This window comes from Plecotus auritus (genome assembly GCF_963455305.1).
Source record: "Plecotus auritus genome assembly, chromosome: 10".
Taxonomy (NCBI): Eukaryota; Metazoa; Chordata; class Mammalia; order Chiroptera; family Vespertilionidae; genus Plecotus; species Plecotus auritus.
The window spans coordinates 28779830-28797310 of NC_137785.1; the positions used below are offsets into that span (position 1 = coordinate 28779830).

Below are 17481 nucleotides of genomic sequence, written 5' to 3' on the forward strand. Positions count from 1 at the left end.
TGTCCCATATTGGGGATCGAGTCTGCAACCCCGGCACGTGCCCTGACCTGGAATGGAACTGTGACCTCCTGTTCATAGGTCAATGCTCAACCACTGAACCATATCAGCCAGGCTGTATATTCTTTTTTTTTTCAGGCTGTATTCTTAAGATACATATATGTAAGACTTTATAAAAAAGAGAATATAAACAGAATAGGATTAACTATTACTTTATTTATTTCAGCTTTATTGAGATATAATTGATATATCACATTGTATAAGTTTATGGTGTACAATCTGTTGATTTAATACACTTATATATTGTTAAATAAAAACACCATAGCCTTAGCTAACACCTCCTTCATGTTACATAATTACCATTTTTTTTTTGTGATGAGAACATTTATGATCTATACTCTTATCAAGTTTCAAATATATAATACAGTATTATTAACTATAATCACCAAGCTGTACATTAGATTACCCAACATTATTCAATTTATAACTGGAAGTTGGTACCCTTTGACCAACATCTCCTATTTGTTCTTCTTTTTTAAAAATATGTTTTTATTGATTTCAGAGAAGAAGTGAAAAGGAGAGAGAGCTAGAAACATCAATGATGAGAGAGAATTATTGATTGGCTGTCTTCTGCACGCTCGCCACTGGGGGTCGAGCCCACAACCCAGGCATGTGCACTGATCAGGAAGTGAACCTGGGATTTTTCAGTCCACAGGCCAACGCTCTATCCATGGAGCCAAGCTGGCTAGGGCCCAATATCTCCTATTCTATCCCCAACTCCTGGTAAACACTACTCTACTCTCTGTTTCTAGGAATTTGTCTTTCTCAGTCTGACTTATGTCACTTAGTATTATACTCTCAAGGTCTGTTCATGTTGTTGCAAATGGCAGAATTTTCTTCTTTCTCATGGATGAACAATATTCCATTGTATCTACATGCCGCCTCTTCTTTATCCATTCATCTGTTGACAAACACAATAGCCAAGATACGTTTCCATACCATGCCTATTGTGAATGATGCTGTAATGAACATGGAAGTGCAGGTATCTCTTTGGGATCTTGTTTTAATTTCCTTTGGAAATATACCCAGAAAAGGGATTTCTGGGTAATATGGTAGTTCTATTTTTTATTTTTTGCGGAACCTCCATATTGTTTTCCATGGTGACTGTATCAATTTACATTTTCACCAATAGTGCACAAGGGTTCCCTTTTCTCCACATCCTCATAGCACTTATCTCTTGTCATTTTAATGATAGCCTTTCCTTTCCATGTCCCTGTTGGCCGTTTGTATGTCTTCTTTGGAGAAATGTCTATTCAGTTCCTCTACCCATTTTTTTATTGGAATTTTTGTTTTTCTGTTACTGACTTGTATGAGTTGTTTATATATTTTGGATATTAACCCCTTATCAGATATATGATTTGCAATTATTTTCTCCCAGTCCACAGGCCTCTTTTTCATTTTATTGTTTCTTTTTTTGTTCTGTTTTGTTAATCCTCACATGAAGATTTTTTTTCATTGCTTTTCAGATAGAGTGGAAAGGAGGGAGGAAGTGGGAGAGGGAAGGAGAGAGAGAAAAAGAGAAAGAGAAAGAGAGGAGAGAGACACATCGACTTGTTGCCTTCCACAGGAGCCCAACCAGAAAGGGTGGAGAGCGAACCGATGTACATGCCCTTTACTGGAATGGAACCCGAGAGCCTTTGGTGCGCAGGCCAGTGCTCCACCCACTGAGCACCCCAGCCAGGGTAGGCTATTTCCTTTGCTATGCAGAAGCTTTTTAGTTTGATATAGTCCGTTATTTATTTTTGCTTTTGTTTCTGTGCTTTTGGTGCCATATCTGAATTATTTTCCTGAAGGTATTTTTAAGATAAAGCTTCATAATGGCGTGTAAACTTTGCAGACCTATGTAGTTTGACACATATTGTTGCATTTGAAATATTGTGTGTATTGTAACTGGCTTTATACAAAATAGTGAATAATGGAAATTGTATAATGTAATCATTAGTCAAAAGTATTAACCAAAAAAAAAAAAAAGAGGCACAAAAATTTTAAATTTTGATGAAGTCCAGCTTATCTATTTTGTATTTTGTTGCTTGTGTTTTGGTGTCAAATCTAAGAAACCACTGCCTAATCCAGTGTTATAAAAAATTTACTCCTATGTTTACGTCTAAGTTTTCTAGTTCTTCTAGTTTTATGTTTTGGAACCCTGGTCAAAAATGATTGACAATAAACGTGAGGGTTTATTTTGGGCCCTCAATTCTATTTCATGGACCTATGTTTCTATTTCTTGTGCCTGAACTACCCTATCTTGATAACTGTAGCTTTGTAGTAAGTTTTGAGTCCTCCAAAGTTCTTCTTGTTCTAGATTGTTTTGGCTATTCTAGGTCCCTTGAATTTCCATATGGATTTTAGGATTATATTTAGTGAATATCTGCAGAGAAGTCAGCTGGGATTTTCATAGGGATTGTGTTGAATCTGGAGATCATTTTGGGGGCTATTGCCATCTGACCAATATTAAGTTTTCTGATTCATTGAACGTGGGATGTCTTTCAATTTATTTATGTCTTTTTTAGTTTTAACAATATTTTTTAGATATTGGTCTGTGAGTTTTGCACTTCTTTTGTTAAATTTATTCCTAAGCATTTTATTCCTTTTGATGCTAAATGGAATTGTCCAATTGCAAGATTGCTCACTGCAAGTGTATAAAAATACAATTGATTTTTGTGTATTGATTTTATATCCTGCACTCCTACTAAGCTTGTTTATTAGTTCTAATAGCTTTTTAGTAGATTCCTTAAGATTTACTATATACAAGGTCATATAATCTTCAAATAAAGATAATTTTACTTCTTTTCTAATTGGATGCCTTATGTTTCTTTTTTTCCCACATTAGTATTTTTGTGGAAGATGAAAAACTTTTGAATAATTTAGAACTTGCCTATCTCATCCCACATTCAGTTACCATATGTGCTTTTCACATTTTCTTCTCCACCAAACCTAACCCCCAGTTATTTTCTGCATACCGTGCAGTATGCTTTGTTCTGGTTATTTACTCCCCAGTCTAGGTGTTTTGTTAAAAAACAGTTTTCTGTTTTCTTTTAATTCTCACCCAAGGATATTTTTTCCATTGATTTTTTTTTTTTTTTTTTTGAGAGTGAAAGGGAGGGAGGGAGGAAGGAGAAGGAAGAGAGAGAGGGAGATAGAGAGAGTTAGAGAAGGAGAGAGAGAGGTTGGTTGCCTCCCGTACATGCCCAGACTGGGGCCAGAGATTGAACTTGTAACCGAGGTACATGCCCTTGATTGGGAATCAAACCCTTATCTCTTCAGTTTTTGGGCTGATGGTCTAAGCATTGAGCGAAAAAGGGTCAGGGCTAAATGATTTTTTAAAGTTGGTTTTTAATTAAATAGAGAGAAAAGAGGGAGAGAGAGAGAAACTTGGATCGGTTGCTTCCTGTATGTGCCCTGACCTGGGATTGAACCTGCATCCTAGGTATGTGCCCTGACTAGGAATCAAACTCGCAACCTTTTGGTGTCAAACCTGCAGCCTTTTGGTATACTGGAGGATGTTCAGGGCCCCTAATCTAGTATTATGTGTCTAACTGTCATTAAACACAATTGTGTAGCTTCCTTTTCTGGTGACGTATGCGTCATGCTGTAATTGTTCTCATTGTCATTATCCTAACTCTTACAAAACAGATCACATTAGGCACAGTGTTAAAAATTCTATCAGCACTACCTTGAAAGCTCAATAGTTAATCCATAGGTAGAATCAAAGGCAAACTGTTAAAACTCAGAGTTACAATGCAGTTAAGTTGAATATTTAAGTCGCATCACTGGGAGTGAATCACAGTGATGGATGATCTATTATTGTGAACTGCAAATTGTGGAAAACAGTATTGACCTGTGGAAGGTGAATCATCTATGCATATCCATTTGGCATTAAAGATATTTTGCTTTCAGCTCCTATTATGAACTTCCACACCCATTGCTGAAAAATGGGACATGGGGCTTGCAGAGCAAAAGCTGGAACGGTGCTGGAGAAACTGACAGTAGGTCACCCGAACTCTGCTCCTCTGCAGGTCAAGGTTCTCCACACGTAATCTGACGAGATGCACCGCCCTGGGTCCCCCCACCCCAAAGAGCCCATGTTGTGACGTTGGTTTGCTGTTTAACTTTTTTTAGGATAGGACCATGAGACTATGGAATATTGAAGAAATTGACCAAATTCCTTTGGTAATCAAGTGCAAAAAGGCCCTGGGCTTAAAGGTGAAACAGGTTGGTATTGGATAAAATTAAGCCAAGTGAATGCTTTCATTAGTTACCACTACAAATTAATTTATTCTTTGACAGACATTCAGTAACTGGGGATGAAACCATGAACAGATTGAAATCCTTGTCCTGAAGGAGCTTAAATTGTAAAAGGGGAGAAAAACTAAGAAATAAGAAAGTATTTAATGAGTCACATGGTGCTGAGTAATTGGGAGAAAAATAACATAGGGAAGAGGAATGAGAGTGCTGGAGGTTGCTCAAAGGGTAGACAGGATAGGTCTCATTGAGAAGGTGACATTTGTTCAAAGACTTGAAGATGGTGAGGGAGTGAGATGTGCAAGCGTTTAGGGGAAGAACTTCCCAAAAGAGGGAACAGCCAGTGTGGAGACTCTGAGGCAGAAGTGAGCCTGGAACGTATTTGAGAAGTGGAGTGAGGGGACTGGGAAATGAGCCTGAGGAAGCACTGGGCACACAGCTGGATACTGCCTGAGCCTCCTACACTCTGGCCGCAGACCCTCTGGTCAGGCTCTCAGTGCCCCATTGCCCATGGAAAGGGCTCAGGTGCCTGTGTTTCTTTAGTGAAAGATCTCGATGGTAGAGTGAGCACATCTTCTGCTTCACCAGGTGCAGCCAGTGCAGGCCTGTCCCTACTAGGACCATGGAGCAGACACCTGGCTGCCACCTTAAGAGGCTGAGGAGTCTACCCTGGGCCCTCTTGAGTCTTCCTTCCCTTGGAATCCCAGTCACCTCGGCTTGTCTCCTTTCAGAAGGTCTGCCTGGGAGCCACTGCTTCTGGAATGACTAATTTAGGACCCGATGCGGGGTAGGGAAGTGGGGGGTGGGACCTACATGAACCTCGTTTTTGTGGCCAGCAGGTTCTCGTGGCCATTGTGGCCATGTTGGCCCTGAGAGCCTGGAAGCTGACTAGCTACAGAGCAGTGCTGGCCCATGTCCTCCACTTGCCAGCAGGAGCTGCCTCCTCTGAGCCCTGTCATTCTGGGGTTGGGCCATGAGAAATTATACTGTGGAATAAAGAAGATTTAATTTTTAAAAAAGGCTGGATTTTCTCAAGAGGCCAGATTTCTCAGAGGGCCTGCTCCATACAGGGCTTGGTCTGTCCTCCTGCAGGCTTTATATCCTGAAATAGGCAAGGGTGGCAAAGCACAGGAGCTTGGGGTGCTAGGGCAGGGGCATGCTACCTTGCAGGCTTGTCTCAGGGGACGGTGTTGTGATGGGAATTCCCGAGAGACCTCTGCCCATGGCCCGAGAGCCCCCCTGCCCCATCGTGCTGCTACTTGTTTGTGGGAAGCAGATGTAGTGAGTGAGCCGGGCTGCCCTATCGACTGTTCTCTGTGTGCTTTGGCCAGAAACAGGCTCTGAGATGGAGGAGGATGCTCAGCAACTTCATCATCTAGTAAAAATTCCTGCTTTGTTCAGACATTGTGCTTATTCGCAATTCCTTAATGGATGTTAAGGAATTAGGATATCCCCTTGGCCCCATGGTTCTTTGCACAGAGCAGAGGATGGGGTTAGAACCTTCCGCCCTCTTCTCTCCACTGCCAAATGGCTTGGCATCCTGCCCCCAGGACACTTGGCAACACTTGCATAGCTTTTTGTGGGGAGAGAGGGAGAAGTCTATGCTCATTCTCTCAGTGGCCTGCAATTTCCACCCTTGCATGGATAGAAACCCGAGAGGAGAGGCAGCTCTCTCCTTAACCTAACCCAAGGTGGTTGGTCTAGGTGAGAGAATTCTAACTGCATGCCTTGATCCCTTCTGACTAGCACCTCTTTTCTATTATTTTTAAACATTTCATGTCAGTGTGAAGCATGTGAAAAGCCTTTCTCCACCTACGACAGTGACGTCTTTTCTGAAACAGTCACCAAATGTGTGTTCTGCCGGATGGATGCAAGTTTGTCAGCAGAGGTCTCATCACCATCAGAAAAGAAGGACTCACCCGCAAGGGAGTGCAGCTTGGGCGATAACTGATGGCCACTGGGCCCTTTGAGTGACTTGAGCACAGGCCAGCTCTCATGTAGGTTTCAGGGCTGCAGGGACCTTTCTCTGGGGCCCTTCCCTGGCTGGGTGGGTCTGTCAGACTGGGGCAGGAGCCATGCCTCGCTGGGCTCCCACCACTGTTCCACCTCAGCTACACACACCCTATTGAACAGGATCAGATACTTTTAGTTTTCAGGCAGAATAAACCTAGATCCTTTTGGAAAACGACTGTGCATGTGAATTTCAGGAGCATTCTTGCTGTTTATGAGCTTTATATCCTGGTGTTCATCCAGACACATTTGGATTCCCATTCTGGGCTCTGGAGTTGCCCTGTAAGGCAGACCTTGGGGGCTGGGACTAGCAACCCCTGAGGAAGGGCTTGTGAAATGAAGAGGAAGATGTGTGAGGCCTCCTTTGTGGAGGAGATTGTGGGTGGCTCCCTGTCTAATGCTCCCAGATGGCCACCTGCCCAGAGCAGAGGTAGTCTAGTTACACAGGCAGGTGGTGGGCATGTCTATCACAGAATGTTTCTTACTCTCCACTCCAGGCTTTTCAATTCCCAGCATGCCCATGCACATGGACTGCCGCCTTCCGCTGCCATGGAATATCCACAACATAATTACTTTAGAAGTGAAGGTTTCAGTTGCCAAACACAAAGGGCTCCCTTTCCCATTAGGTATGCTCACATGTCAAATATCATTCGGATGCTCCTTGGTCCATTTAAAAAACTTAATTGCAGGACTCACTTATTTAGTGCCCATTGTCTGGCATCCTATAATTCTGCTCAGGAGCACCATAACCTGATGGTCATTCTCTGTGCTTAGTGATACCCTCCTCAGTCACAACCCTGGTGACTGCTCAACCCTGGTGGCTGGTCAGTAGTCATCCATTTATTTACACATGTCAAAATTCACAATCTCTCAGCAATTCGGCTCTTCTTTGAAGAGAAGTCCTATTGCTAGTAGTCTCCATTTTCCAACACAAAAAGACATGCATAGATGTATTATTCTTTTCTGTGGAGGATGGGTGGACTACGTATACCAACACTGTCTGTCCTCAGTGATGAGCACTTAGGTTGTTTCTCGTTCTTTTGCTATTACTAATAACACTGGAGTGAACCTTCTTGTGCATATATTTTTGCAGAAACTTAGGTTTCTGTGGACGAGACTTTCCCACCTGAATTGCTGGGCGAATGGATTAGCAGTTTATGGTTTTCTTGTTGCTCAAAGGCCGGGGCAAAGTGGCTGATGTGTCTGAGTGAGGAGATCCAGACTGGGCAAGTGAGAAGCCTGGGTGGAACCCATGAAGGGTGTTGGTGCTCCAAGGCCAGTAGCCTGAGTCCCTTGAAGTTCTCGATCCCTGTGTCCCCGGACTATTCCCCTCTCCGGGTCCCCAGAGAAGCGGCCCAATTGAAGCTATGGGTCTGGTCTCGACAGGCGTGCAGACGAAACGCCAGGATAACAGGGCCAGCGATACCAATGGTCAGAGTGCGGCTAAGGTGGGCCACCGAGAAGGGCGACAGAGCGATGGGTCTGATGCGTGGTCACTGCGGGACCACCGCGGGGTGTGCGCCCAGACCCAACGCAGGGGTCATGCTGTCCCGCCGCGATTGCGGGGCGGGGATCTGCTGAGCGGAAGGGGACTCGGCCTCGCGGGACAGCCTGGTGGAGTTCGGGCGCCAGGGCAGAAGGCCTGGGTCTTGCGCTAGCATCCCCCAAAGAAGGAAGCCATCTGGCTCCACACCCGGATGCGGACACTACAGAGACCGCGAAAAGAACGCTGCGCGGGTCCCAGCCACTGTGCGCGGGACTCGGGGACCTCGGTGTTTTTCCGCTCCACTCAGCAGCGTTTGTATACACCACGCATGCGTCCGCCGCCGGCAAAAGTTGTGCGCATGCGTCCATCGCTGCAGTATATAGTAATGGGGAATAGATTCTCGCGGTACCTGTGCGGGCGGCGCCGTGGCTTAGTTGGTTAAAGCGCCTGTCTAGTAAACAGGAGATCCTGGGTTCGAATCCCAGCGGTGCCTGCATTCAGCGTCTCGGTGGCTTTTTTGCCCACTTCCAATTTTGCTTTGCACCCCCAATCTTCTCCTCCCCATTTCCGGGGTGAGGGTGATTCTGAGAAGTCTTTTCAGACCGTCCTCCTGCATGCGGCGGGATGGGGCGCTAGCCCTCCCTGGAGTCCACCGGTGGATTGAATCCAGCCAGCGTGACCCCAGGGTAATCAAAGTATGAAAACTCTAGGGAGGGAACGGATCAAGCAGTATCCCGAGTTTGGGGGCAGCTTTTCCAGAGGGCCAGGAGTGAGGCTGTGCCCTAAAGCCAGGGCTGGGTAAAAATCCACGGTCGGAGGGCCTGACTCACAGCAATTGCATCTAAGTCTCCGGGGACGCGGTGAGGCATTGGGATAATAAAAAAAGTAACCCAGGATTTCTCTTGTCAAACAACCACATCCATGTCAATCGCAACAGGACAATTTCAACGAGCTGCAGAAATTGCAGTTATGGCATCAGTCTGTGTCCCCAGTACTCAAATTCATCTGCCCCAGAAGCGGCCCTTCTCTCTTGCTCCCATGGGTCTAAGTTTATCATCTGTCTTTTACATTTTGCTTTGAGGTCAATTACTTGCCCTTTGTAGCTTGGTTGTTTTTGTTTGACATTGTAAAGAAAAACTTTTAAGGATACCTAAGGCTTTGCAGTTCTGATAGGAGCATCAGAGATGAGTTTATTGGTCACAGGGCTTGAGTCATTGTGAGGCGGGTATTTTTCTGACCTCTTTACTGCTAGCCTGAGGGATATCAGTCAGTTTTGAGCATGTGCCTGTTATGTGGCCAAGGGGAGATGTTTAATTTCGTTCAAAATTTTTTTTTCTTTTTTAGTTTTGAGAGTATAAATTTTGCACATTTTTGGGTAAAATTTAATCCTAAGTATGTTCTTCTATTTGATGTTATTGTAAATGGATTTTTTTTAAAAAAATATGTTTTTATTGATTTCAGAGAAAAAGGTAGAGGAGAGAGATAGAAACATCAATAATGAGAGAGAATCATCCATCAGATGCCTCCTGCATGCCCATCACTGTGGACAAAGCCCCCAACCTGGGCATGTGCCCTGATGGGGAATCCAACCATGACCTCCTGGTTCATAGGTCGATGCTCAACCACTGAGCGGAGATGTACACACCTGTCAGCTGCTCCTGGGAAGTGTTCCACATTTGATGATCCTCTGGAGAATGTCCTTAACCTTGGGGAAGGCTCCGTGGACAGCCTCTCAGGAAGAGCTCCGCCTTGCTGCCAGGTAAGGGCAAGGAGTTGAGGTCTCCACTGTGTGGGCTCTCAGTTGGAGGAGACAAACAGCAGTCATTGATATACCTCCTTCTGCTCATTTGTGTGGTTGCTTTTATTTTATTTTTGTTAATCCTCACCTGAGGATATTTTCCATTGATTTTTTAATTTTTATTTCTCATGGGTCTGTGCCCCTGAAAGGGAAGCGGAGAGACACACAGAGAGAAACATCGATGTGAGAGAGACAAATTGACTTGTTGCCTCCTGTGTCCACCCCGACCTGGCCAAGGAATAGAGCCTGCAACCAAGGTACATGCCCTTGACCAGAATCAGACCCGCGATCCACTGAGGCAAATCAGCCAGGGCTGTGTGGGGTTATTCTTATAAATCAAACTATAATGTTGAATGTATTTGTACAAATGATATTTATAAAATGTTATTATTTAATAGGTTAACTAATGTAGAAACAAAACATTTCACACCGTATTTTAATTTTTAAAATTAGATTATATTTTAACACAAAAACTCATCCAAGTTTAACTTAAATTCAGCAAATGTAGAGTGTCTACTGGGTGTAGGATGATTTACTACATGCTCTGGGGGCTATAAAAATAGGTTAGAAGGTCTTGGGGGCGGGGAGGGAGGAAAATCAGGCTGGCCAGACATTACAATGGGGAGCAAAGATCAGGTGTAGAAATTAGTTTGGACTGGTTTCCAGACTTCATGTTTGGGCTCCTCATGGTTCTGTGTCCCTGAGATACTCTATTACTTCCTTCTGAACTGAGATTGGCTCCTTAGAAGGCTGTTGAAATCAGTTATCTTGGCAAATAAAATGGTGCCAAGTCAGTCACTAGTTGTGCTGACTCTGCTACACGAGACAGATTACCTAGTGTACTTGTGTGCAGCTGGGACTGAGTTGCATAAAGAAGCTTGGGAACCTTGCTGTAAGGAGGTTCTGGAGGTGTGTCTGCTGGTGAAACTTTGGTGGGCCAGCCCTATGAGGATAACAGCTAAGGGTGACCTCGCAGGTGGGGTCGGAATGCTAAGCCAATGACTTTCAGTAAAGCCACACCTGTGACAATCAAGCCCTGGAGATGGCCAGGCTAATCAGATTCATGGTGAGACCTGCACTCCTGATTTCCCTCTTTCAGTGTTTCCCAAATTCTTTTTCATGCATGATAATAATATAATTTTGATTCAATATCCATCCTTATAGTACAGGAATCCCATATAATAAAAGGCTAATATGCAAATAGGTCGAACAGTGTAACAACCGAACAACTGGTTGCTATGATGTGCGCTGACCACCAGGGGGTGCACAAGGAACATGGTGGGCGTCGGCCGTGGTGGGATGGTGGAGCAGGTGAGTGGGGGGCGCCAGGTGCCAGTCGCTGTTATCAGGGCTAGCCTTTGGTGGTTACTGAAATTTTTTTGCTCCTGTGCATCGCAGTCCTGCCTGGCGCTTGCACCTGCTGCCAGTACCAGCCCCATTCACACCCTCTGTTGGCACTGGAGCCACCACTTGTACCCGCTGCCGGCGCCCGGCACTGTCAGTGGGTGTGAATGGCGGCTGCTGGCCCCGATTGTCCCTTAGGGTTTTTCCACCTCCCCCTGCTCCTGAGGGGTGATCAGGGCAGCAGCCTCTGCTCACACCCGCTACTGGAGCTGGCCCCAATTGCTCCATGCCTGTCAGTGGGTGCGAGCGAGGCTGGTGCCGTCAGTTTGTGGGAGTGACGGCAGCAGGAGTGGGGCTGTTGGCCGACAGGGGACCAGCGGCCACGGTGGGAAGGGCCGGGCGGGGGCATGGAGGATGGGCCGAGATCCACCCCTGTGCCCACTGCAGCCTCGCAGCCCACAGTTCCTTTCAAGGTACACAAATTTGTGCACTGGGCCCCTAGTATAATTATAAATCCATTTCATTAAACAAATATTCCTAGACCACATTTTCTAAATTTATAAAATACCAGTATTGCCCTAGCTGGTGTTGCTCAGTTGGTTGGGCATCGTCCCGGGCACCAAAAGGTTTCGGGTTTGATACCTGGTCAGGGCACATGCCCAGGTTGTGGGCTCGATCCCCAAGGTGGGGGCGTGCAGGAGGCAGCTGATTGATGTTTCCCTCTCACATCAATATTTCTCTTTCTTCCTCTTCCTTCCTCTCTCTCTAAAGAACAATAAAATATTTTTTAAAAATCAGTATTGAACTAAGAATTATTCTAGATCACAGCATTTCAAAATGAGATTGGAGGTAGACAAATGAAGGGACCTGCAATTATTATTATTATAGTTCTAAAATGAACAAATTTGTAATTAGCATGTAGTAATCTATTAGCTATATAAGCATGTGCAATTTATCCCAATAATATTGATATAATGCTGGATTTTGTATCCAGCCACAGCAATATGTCATGTATAGTTTATTATTGCATCTTTTAAAGAAATATGTTTTTATTGATTTGAGAGAGAGACAGAGAGAGAGACAGAGAGAGACAGAGAGAAAGATAGAGAGATAGAAACATCATCATTGATCCGCTGCCTCCTGCACGCCTCCCACTGGGGATCAAGCCTGCAACCTGGGCATGTGCCCTGACCAGGAATTGAACTGGTGACCTCTTGGTTCCTGGACTGATGCTCTACCACTTAGCCACACCAGCCAGGCTATTATTGCATCTTTTAATCTATAATTTTTGTAACAATTTTTAAAGTAATATAATTCTTTAAAACTACTTCAATCACCAAAAGATGCAACATAATGGAACAGAACATGCGAATGCAGGAACCAGTCCTTGACAAAGAAGCCAAAGGATTTTGACAGATAAAGTGGATGTAAACAAAGCATGTGCTACTGACTGGGCTGTGTTTCCTGGTATTAACAGTGTCTTTTGGAGACCAGTCCAATCAAAGGAGAGGGTGTCAAGGTACATGGAGGGCATAAGGGCAGCCTCTGTACTGAGTTAGCATACAATTCAGCAATTCCATTTGAAGGGCCAAAGCCCTGATGGGAAGGGAGGGGACCTCTCTGGTGGGAAAGGTGACCAGCAGCTCTGCTGCTAGCACTTGGGGCTGTGTGCTCCTTAAGACTCCTCAGGACTGAAAGAAAAGAGACCTTCACTGGCTCCTGACACTGGGAAGTCCAAAGGTGTCCTGTTTTCTGCTGAGTAGTATTCCATTGTTTGGATATACCAGGGTTTGTTTATCTTGTTGAAAGAGGTTGGGTTATTTGTGGGAACCCTGGGGGGGAAAAGATACCTACTAAGAAGGGCCCCTGGTGGCTAATTGGGCTCAAATGAAAAATGCAGAACTTGCAGCCATTTCTGCACAGGAGTCTCATGCAGGCTGCACTTCACAGCAAGGCCTGGAGAGGCCTCTGCTTTATATTGCCTGATTATGTGCTGAACTGCCTGCCTGCATTGTGTTTCTGTCATCTGAGCCAGCTCTCATAAAGGTTTCCTGGAATACTATTTCAATCAACAGGATGGAGGCTTTCCCCATCCAGTTAGAGCTGTGCATCTCTGAACAATCAGAGTGACTCTATTCTGACCAATCACAACAGTGCCTTTTGGACTAATCAGACTGTGAGGATTTGGCATCCTCATTTGCATGAGGACAGACCAATCAGGAGACCGGGGTGGAGACGTCTGTCCATATAAGTTAGCTCCCCTGGCGGGAGCACACTTTCCCTTTCCATGGAAGACTGAAGAGTGCACCTTGCAGGCTGAGCTGAAACACTAAGGATGTCTCAGCAGAGCAGACCAGGGAGGAGCCGGACTCCATGGAGCAAGAGGAGCAGAGCTCCGTGCAGGGGTGGGCAAACTTTTTGACTCGAGGGCCACAATGGGTTCTTAAACTGGACCGGAGGGCTGGAACAAAAGCATGGATGGAGTGCTTGTGTGAACTAATATAAATTCAAAGTAAAGGAGCGGAGGGGAGAGCAAGAGAACCAGATAGAACAGCCGGATCCGGCCCACGGGCCGTAGTTTGCCCATGGCTGGAGTGTGTTTAGCCAGAGAGGGTAATGGCCCCAGGAGCCCCTGGCCCTAGAGCTGTTCCACAGTTACACTGAATAAAGTTTCCTTCTTCATCGCACCCCAAATTAGGGGTTCTTACTGGCATTGAATTGATGCCGGTGATCATTGATTGATGCTAGATTTTTGGCCATTATGAATAAAATTGCTATAAATATTCAAATACAGATTTGTGTGAACATAGTTTTTATTTCTCTAGAGTAAATACCTATGAGTAGGACTGATGAGAAGTATTTTAAGAAACTGCATACTGGTTTCCACAATGCCTATACGGGTTTGCATTCCCACCAGCATGTATGAGAATTCAAGTTGCTCTGCTACTTCACCAGCCCTTGGTACTGCCAATGTTATTTTAGCCATCTAATAAGAGTGTAGTGGTTTTTAAAAAACGTTTTATTTTGAACTAATTTCAGACCTACAGAAGAGTTGCAAAAATAGAACTGAGCATTCCCATGTACACTTTACTCAGCATCCCTAATATTAACATATTATGTAATCATGGTATGTTTATCAAAAGAAAGAAATTAACATTGGTGCCATATTATTACCTAAACTAGACTTCATTCAGCGTTTCACGGTTTTCCACTAGTGTTCGCTTTGGTCCCAGGATCCAGCATGGGGTCCCACACTGCATGTAGTCTCCATGCCCATACAGTCTCCTCCAGGAGATGACAGTTTCTCATCTCAGGACTTTGTCTTTTAAGACTTTGACACTTTTGAAGGGCAGGTCAGGCATTTTGTGGTATGTCCTCCAATTTAGATTTGTCCCATATTTTCTCATAATCAGACTAAGTTTATGGATTTTTGGGGAGAATACCATACAATTTTTTAAAAAAGAACTTTATTATCTTCTGACTTTGTCAACTCACTTGTGTATTCTCTGTTGTAGCCCTAGAATCACTCTGCCCAAGGCTCCTGGTTCCTTATATTAGAGAGCAATATTTAGAAATCAAGTTCTGGGTACTGGGTGTGCTCATTGCTAGTGGGGTGTCACTGCTTTTAGTCCCTCTCAGCAAACAGAGCTGGGGAATTTTATGTATGTAGTCTAAAGTCTATTTTGTCAAATATGAGTATTGCTACCACAGCTTTCCCCCCCTTTCCATTATAGGAACATCAAAAATAAAGGGATAGGGAAAGAAATATCTTTCCCTATCCCTTTATTTTTAGCCTGTGTGTATCTTTTTTGTTCTGTGGTGGGTCTCTTGTAGACAGCATATATATAGATTTTATTTTCTTATCCATTTTAGTTACCTGCTGCAATCTTTTGCAGTAAGGATTCAGGATCTGGAGAAGGGGCCGACGCACAAAAGAATACACTAGACAAGAAATATGAATTTAGAAGGCATGGGGGAGCCAGGAGGAAAACTTCCCTCTAGTGGGGAAGCTCCCCCAAAACTCGGTCCGTCTGCTTTTTATTCACTTGAATACACATTTGCCCTTTAGGAATACAAACAGGCATATCAAAGGTAAAGTTTGGTAAACAGTAAAAGGATTATCAGGTTAGGGCCATAGTTGGCAAACTGCGGCTCATGAGCCACATGTGGCTCTTTGGCCCCTTGAGTGTGGCTCTTCCACAAAATACCATGGCCTGGGCGAGTCTATTTTGAAGAAGTGGCGTTAGAAGAAGCTTAAGTTTAAAAAATTTGGCTCTCAAAAGAAATTTCAATCGTTGTACTGTTGATATTTGGCTCTGTTGACTAATGAGTTTGCCGACCACTGGGTTAGGGAATGCCTTGAGCCATTTGGCCAACAGCAGGGCAATATTATGCTGATTTGCAGCCCTGCTGAATATTGCATTAATGTGCTAACTACTGTTGGTTTTAGCCTCTGGCAGTTACCCTATCTCTTTTTAAGAAAAAATATTTTTATTGATTTCAGAGAGGAAGGGAGAAGGAGAGAGAAATAGGAACATCAATTATGAAATAAAATCATTGATCAGCTGCCTCCTGCATGCCCCACACTGGGGATGGAGCCCACAACCTGGGCATGTGCCCTGACTGAGAATTGAACCGTGATCTCCTGGTTCATAGGTTGATACTCAACCACTAAGCCACACTGGCTGGGCCAGTTTGAATATTTTTGCCAATTCTTCTGGCCTGCAAAGTTTCTGTTGAGAAATCAGCTGACAGTCTTATGGGAGCTCCCTTGTAGGTAATTAACTGTATTTCTCCTGCTGTTTTTACGATTCTCTGTCTTTAACCTTTGAAATTTTATTTTATTATTTAAAAATTGATTGATTGAGAGAGAGAGAGAGAGAGAGAGAGAGAGAGGGAGAGAGAGAGAGAGAGAGAGATTTGTTGTTCCACTTATTTATGCATTCCTTGGTTGATTCTTGTATGTGCCCTGACCAGGGATAAACCTGCAACCTTGATGTAGCAGGATGATGCTCTAACAAACTTAGCTACCTGGCCAAGGCTAACTTTTGCCATTTTAATTATGATGTGTCTTGGTATGGTCCTCTTTGGGTTCATCTTGTTTGGGAGTGTCTGTGCTCTCTGGACTTGTGTGTCTTTTTCCTTCACCAGGTTAGGGAAGTTTTCTTTTATTATTTCTTCAAATAGGTTCTTGATCCCTTTTCTCCTTCTGGTACCCTAATAATGCAGATGTTATTGTGCTTCCTGTTGTCCCAAAGGTCCCTTAAACTATTATAATTTTTAAAAATTCTCTTTTCTTTTTGCTGCTCTGATTGGGTGTTATTTTTTTTTCTACCTTGTCTTCCAAATTACTGATTCGATTCTCTGATTCATCCAGCCTACTACTTATTCCTTCCAGTGTATTAATTTCAGATAATGTTTTCTTCATTTCTGACTTTTAAAATGGTTTCTATGTCCTTTTCATGCTGTTGAGCATCCTTATATATGTAGTCTAAACATGCATATACATATATCTATATTTCTGTTTGTCCATGTACATTAACAAATGAGCTCAGACTGATATTTCTGACTCCAATCTAGCACCATAATATTTATTCTAGCATTCCCCCTCACTTATTCTTTCTCAGTCAGTGAAAAACCTGTCTCCCTCATTATTTCCATACATTTACTTATTGTTCAACTCTACTATACATGTAAAATAGTTTCAAAATTCATAGCCTATATCTGTTTGAGAAACAAATTTGCCAACAAGCGTGTTTCTCCACAGCTCTCTTTGCTTTAGTCTTACAGTATCTAGTCAAAACATCGTCTCAGCTCATTTTTTCCTCATAAGTTTCAGTGTGGTTGAGCCACCCATTTGTAAATTTTCATTTGTCACTGGGTACATTCTATCTTGATTTCCTGACATTCTGGGTGGTTTCTAAAAATTTGCATATAGAAAAATCCACTCTTGTGGTGTACAAATCTATAATTAAAAATATGTTTTTATTGATTTTTATAGAGAGAGAGAGAGAGAAAAGGAGAGGGAGAGAGAGAAACATCAATATGAGAGAAATATCGATTGCTTGCCTCCTGTCAAACCTGAAACCTGGGTATGTGCTCTGACTGGGATTCGAACTGCCAACCTTTCAATGCATGGGATGGTGCCCAACCAACTGAGCCATACTAGATAGGGCCAGTTCTATAATTTTTTTTTTTTTTTTACTAATTACACAAACTGATTTTGCAATGTTGAACCAGCTTTGCATTCATGGGATAAGCTTCATTTAGTTGTGATATGTTATCCTTTTAATATATTGCAGGATTAAATTGACTAATATTTTGTTGATGAGTTTGCATTTATGTTCATGTGATATATTGGTGTGTAGTTTTCTTGTAAAGTCTTTCTCTGATTTTGGTATCAGGATAAATCTGGCCTCCTATAGTGAGTTGGGAAAATTTCCTCCTGTTTTATTTTTTCTAAAAAGCTGTGTAGAATTGATATGATTTCTTCCTTCACTGTTTGGTAGAATTCACCAATGAAACCATCTGGGCATGAAGTTTT

The 17481-nt window shown here is 43.5% G+C and overlaps 1 protein-coding gene across 1 annotated transcript in view; it reads left to right on the top strand.

The window, feature by feature from the left end:
* WDR88 (WD repeat domain 88) overlaps positions 1-17481 on the top strand; it is a gene marked incomplete at both ends in the record, with an annotated part of 59738 nt that overhangs the window by 29596 nt on the left and 12661 nt on the right. Inside the window, 2 exons of the mRNA XM_080645193.1 lie at positions 4177-4269; positions 6083-6173. Coding sequence (XP_080501319.1) covers positions 4177-4269; positions 6083-6173 — 184 coding nt within the window. The remainder of the gene's footprint in view (positions 1-4176; positions 4270-6082; positions 6174-17481) is intronic.